At 45.8% G+C, this 5,249-nt stretch overlaps 1 protein-coding gene across 2 annotated transcripts; it reads left to right on the plus strand.

Moving 5' to 3' along the window:
• The first annotated feature begins 263 nt into the window (after positions 1–263).
• Positions 264–5,031, plus strand: LOC124654235 (ARF guanine-nucleotide exchange factor GNOM-like). Of its 2 annotated transcripts, XM_047193252.1 has the most exons (3): positions 264–926; positions 1,349–2,865; positions 2,935–5,031. In XM_047193252.1, the coding sequence occupies exons 1-3, from the start codon at positions 264–266 to the stop codon at positions 4,901–4,903; spliced, it is 4,149 nt and encodes a 1,382-aa protein (XP_047049208.1). In that variant the 3' UTR covers positions 4,904–5,031. The 2 variants fall into 2 exon arrangements, with proteins under 2 accessions (XP_047049208.1, XP_047049207.1); XM_047193251.1 differs by having other exon boundaries at positions 1,349–5,031.
• The last annotated feature ends 218 nt before the right edge of the window (positions 5,032–5,249 follow it).

A 5,249-nucleotide genomic window follows, 5' to 3' on the forward strand; every position in this document is an offset into this window, starting at 1 on the left:
TGTTTGGATGGCCGGGGCTGAGCATTGTGTGCGCTAGGCGTTAGCGACCGGCCGGTAAGGCGGTAACCGCGTCCGCTCGGACACATTCATTGGCGGCGAAAAAAGTGACTACCGTGTGGAAACTGGGCTGGGCTATTGGCTGCCAAAAAATTGGTGACGCCAAAGTTGGTAGGGCCAGCTGAGGCGGAAAGTCGGAAACCAAACGTACCCCAGATCTTCTGGTACTAGCTAGTCTAGTCCTCCCCACCCCGCTCCCGTGATCCATGGACGCACCACCACCGTCGTCGGCGCCACGCGTGTCCATGGCGTGCGTGCTGACGTCGGAGGTCGCCACGGTGCTCGCCATCATGCGCCGCAACGTCCGCTGGTCCGGCGGCCGCTACGCCGGCGACGAGCTCGACCACCCCCTCATCGCGGGGCTCAAATCCCTCCGCCGCGCCGTCGCCACGTGGGACCCGAGCCGGTGGGGGGACGTCGAGCCGCTCCTCTACCTCCGCCCCTTCCTGGACCTCGTCCGCTCCGACGAGGCCGGCGCGCCCACCACGGGCGCCGCGCTCTCGTCCCTGCACAAGATACTCTCCCTCGACCTCGTTGGCCCCGACGCGCCCAACGTTGCCGAAGCCATGGCCGCCGTCGTGGAGACCGTCACGGCATGCCGCTTCGAGGTTACTGATCTGGCGTCAGAGGAGGCCGTCCTGGCTCGGGTCTTGCAGGTGCTGCTCGCCTGCGTCCGTGCCCGCGCCGCGCCGGCGCTCTCCAACCGCCACGTCTGCGACATCGTCAGCACCTGCTTCCGCGTCGTGCAGCAGGCTGGTACTAAGGGAGAGCTGCTACAGCGTATTTCCCGCCAGACTATGCACGAGGTTGTACGCTGTGTCTTCGCCCGCTTGCCGGACATTGATGCCACCGCGGCTGAAGACCAGCAGGTATGATTTCCTCTAAGCATACGAATCTAGTGTTTGCTTACTCGCGTACTAGGAATGATTTCCTTTTCTTCCACCTACCATTGTACTGTTTTTCTTTTTTGCAAGAACTTACCATTATAATTGAACTGCAATGCTCATATGGGATAGTGTAAAAGAATGAAATGTATAGAGCCCTATAAAAAGAGAATGTGTTCATGTAATTCTTCTTTTTAGAGGATTTATTGGTTATACTTTATTCACTAGCAATCTGAACTTGTGAAATCGAGTTCAGTTTTCCCTTCCTGTAAATTAAAACCTTACTGAAATAAGTTTTGCTGGCATTTAGTAAAGATTGTTTAGAAATAAGTTTTTGTTTTTTTAAAACATTACTACTGATTGCATTTGTTTTCTTAACGTGCATCACTTGTTATTCTCTTTTGCAGATTGCTGGTAGCAAGCAACAATGTTTCAGTGCTAGCAAGATGGGGAATGGTAATGATTCTGTGTGCTTGAGTAGTTCCAAGGATGAAGTGGAAGGTAAATCTGGTGTTGTGCAAGACAAAGCTATGATGGAGCTGTTTGGGGTTCCTTGCATGGTAGAAATATTGCAGTTTTTGTGCTCTCTTTTGAACATAGCTGAAGACAATGAGGTGAACCCAAGGATGAATGCAGTTGACTTTGATGAGGATATGCCACTCTTTGCTCTGGGGTTGATCAATTCTGCTATTGAGCTATCATCTTCATACATACACAGACACCCCAAACTACTATGTTTTTTACAAGATGAACTGTTCCGCAATCTAATGCAGATCGGCCTGTCAATCAGCCCCTTGATTCTATCGACGGTATCCAACATTATTTTTACCCTCTTCTACCATTTACGCCAGGAACTTAAGCTTCAACTTGAGGCTTTCTTTGCATGTGTGATCCTAAGACTATCCCAGAGTAGATATGGAGCTACTTATCAGCAGCAGGAAGTTGCCTTGGAGACTATAGTGGAGTTTTGCCGACAGAAAGAGTTTATGGCTGAGATGTATATGAATATGGACTGTGATTTACAGTGCTCTAATGTTTTTGAAGACCTAGTTAACATTCTGTCTAAAAGTGCATTCTCTGTGGAAGTTACTTTGTCACCTTTGAATGTGCTATCTTTGGATGGTTTGCTTGCTGTCATTCAGGCAATAGCACAGAGGACTGGCAATTCACCTCAGCACTGCCAGCAAACGGTAGAAGAAATGAGAGAGTATTTTCCTTTTTGGCAGTTGAAGTGTGAGAACATTAATGATCCTAATCAATTGGTTAGATTTGTTAACCAGCAGAAAAGCATCAAGAGAAAGCTGATGGTTGGTGTTGAACATTTCAATACGGATAAAAAGAAGGGTTTTGAGTATTTGCAAGGTGCTCATCTCTTGCCTGAAAAACTTGATCCACGTAATGTCGCCCTGTTTTTCCGCTACACACCTGGATTAGACAAGAATCTTCTTGGGGACTATCTGGGGAATCATGATGAGTTCTCCATTCAGGTCCTTCATGAATTCTCTAAAACCTTTGACTTCAAGGAGTTGAACTTGGATGCTGCCCTAAGGCTCTTCCTGGAAACCTTCCGGCTGCCTGGTGAATCACAGAAGATACAAAGGATTCTTGAGGCCTTTTCTGAGAGGTACTATGAGCAGTCACCAAAATTGTTTGTTAACTGTGATGCCACTCTGGTGCTGTCATACTCAGTTATCTTGCTCAACACGGATCAACACAATGTACGGGTTAAGAAGAAGATGACCGAGGAAGACTTCATCAGGAACAATCGCCATATCAATGGTGGGAATGATCTTCCAATGGAGTTCTTGTCTGAGATATATTATTCTATTTGTAAAAATGAAATCAAAACCATTCCCGACCAAGGAGTGGGATGTTCTGAGATGTCATTTAGCCGCTGGGCTGATCTGATGTTTAAGTCAAAGAGGTCATCAGCTTACATTGCTTGTCACTCCTACCCTTTTCTTGATCATGACATGTTTCTTATCATGGCCAGGCCAACAATTGCTGCTATCTCAGTGATTTTGGGTAATGTTGAGCAAGAAGAGAATCTTGCGAGATGCATTGATGGTTTTCTGTCAGTGGCTAGGCTGGCTGCATTCTATGATCTTAACGATGTGCTGAATGATCTTGTTGTGGAACTTGGCAAGTTCACCATTGTGTGGAACGCTTCCTATGATGATCCTGTAACAGCTTTTGGTGAGGATACCAAGGCTAGAATGGCAGCGGAGGCTCTTTTCACTATAGCAACTATTCATGGTGATCACATAAACACAGGATGGGGAACCATAATTGATTGCATTTTAAGATTTCACAAGACAGGCCTTGTTCCTGCTCGCCTCTCTAACGATACAGCTGATGATCAGGAGCCCTCTTCTGCTTCATTGCCTAGCAAGATTTCCTCTTCATATTCCGCTGCATCTCAAGTCATGCCAGTCAGCACTCCTAAGAAAACATATGGGCTAATGGGGAGGTTCAGTCAACTATTGTATTTAGATACCGAAGAGCCAAAGTTCCAGCCAACCGAGGAGCAGCTTGCTGCTCAGAGGAATGCTTCAGAGACCATAAAGAAGTGCCAAATAGGTACAATCTTCACCGAGAGCAAATTCTTACAAGCTGACTCACTCTTGAATCTGGCAAGAGCCCTCATTAAGGCGGCTGGCCAACGTCGGAAGATCTCCAGCTCGATAGATGATGAAGACAATGCAGTCTTCTGCTTAGAGCTGATCATTACTGTTGCATTAAATAACAGAGATAGGATTGTCCTTTTATGGCATGATGTTTATGAGCACATAACTCATATTGTTCAGTCCACAGTGACGCCCTGCAATCTTGTGGAGAAAGCTGTTTTTGGCCTCCTGGACATTGTTCATCGTTTGCTTCCTTATAAGGAGAATCTTGTGGATGATTTACTGAGGTCGCTTCAGTTAATCTTGAAACTCGATGCTCGTGTGGCTGATGCTTATTGCGAGAACATTACCCAGGAGGTTACACGCCTTGTCAGAGACAATGCAACACATATCAAGTCCCAGATTGGTTGGCAAACTATCATTTCCTTGCTGTGCATCACTGCTCGCCATCCAGATGCTTCTGACGCTTGTTTTGAAGCCCTAGTTTTTATCATGTTTGAAGGATCACACCTCTCACCTGCGAACTTTGTCCTTTCGGTGGAGGCCTCAAGACAGTTTGCGGAGTCTCGGCTTGGGTCTGCAGAAAGATCTATCCATGCTTTGAACCTAATGGCGGAATCAATGAACTGTCTTACACGCTGGTCACATGAGATTAAGGAAGCTAGTGGAGATGCGGCAAGGATGTCGGAAGGAATTAATGAGATGTGGCTGCGGCTAATTCAGGCTCTACGGAAGATGTGCACAGATCAGAGGGAAGAAGTGAGGAATCATGCTCTGTTATTGTTGCACAGATGCTTAGTAGTTGATGGAATGTCAGTTTCATCTTCAGCATGGTTGATGTCATTTGACATTGTTTTCCAGTTGCTCGATGAATTTTTAGACATTGCACAGACTTCCTCACCAAAGGATTTCAGAAACATGGAGGTGTCTCTCTTACATGCTGTAAAACTGTTATTCAAATTATTCTTGCAGTCGCTTAATGATCTTTCAGCACAGAGCAGTTTCAGTAAGCTGTGGTTGGAAGTCTTGGACATGATGGAGAAGCTCATGAAAGTCAAATTTAGAGGGAGTAGGACCGAGAAGCTACAAGAGGCCATCACAGAGCAACTCAAGAACATACTGTTGGTGATGAAAGCGAGTGGGATCCTATCAAAGAAAAGCATCAGCGGGGATTCCAGTTTGTGGGAAGCAACATGGCTTCAAGTTAGCAATATCACACCTTTGCTTCAGTCAGTAATTTTCCCTGGTAATGATGGTGATGATGCAGCACAAAGTACACAAGACAAGTTGGATAGTCCAGCAGTTTCTGAGGGGAGATTAGTTAGCGTCAAATGATGTCTTCCAGTAAATCGGCTACAGTTATGCAAGTGCTTCCTAAAACAATAGTATGAATGTACATTGTGTCCTTGCATTCTCCAGCTGCTACTCGGTCAGAAATAAATACACACAGCTTGCACAAATTAGTCTAATTTTCTCAAAATGCTGAAATTTGTGTCTATGTAACTTTTAGGATTTCAGAAACATTTCAACAGAACCTGATTAGAGAATGGCTATTAGTTATTTGCTGGCTTACCTGTTCTTTTGTCACTAGTCAGCAGACCTGCTTTTTTGTAAATTTATCTGCTGCTATGCTGGTCGCTTATTGAATTTCGTCACCAGCTTTTAGTTTAGCCAGTTAGCT

Source organism: Lolium rigidum, chromosome 5 (genome assembly GCF_022539505.1).
Source record: "Lolium rigidum isolate FL_2022 chromosome 5, APGP_CSIRO_Lrig_0.1, whole genome shotgun sequence".
Classification (NCBI taxonomy): Eukaryota; Viridiplantae; Streptophyta; class Magnoliopsida; order Poales; family Poaceae; genus Lolium; species Lolium rigidum.

What these genes read in the sequence shown, in the direction of transcription:
- LOC124654235 (XM_047193251.1), top strand. Translation starts at nt 264, where the DNA reads ATGGACGCACCACCACCGTCGTCGGCGCCACGCGTGTCCATGGCGTGC. An exon ending in CCGCGGCTGAAGACCAGCAG is followed by an intron (nt 927 to 1,348) that starts GTATGATTTCCT and finishes TCTCTTTTGCAG; the next exon opens with ATTGCTGGTAGCAAGCAACA.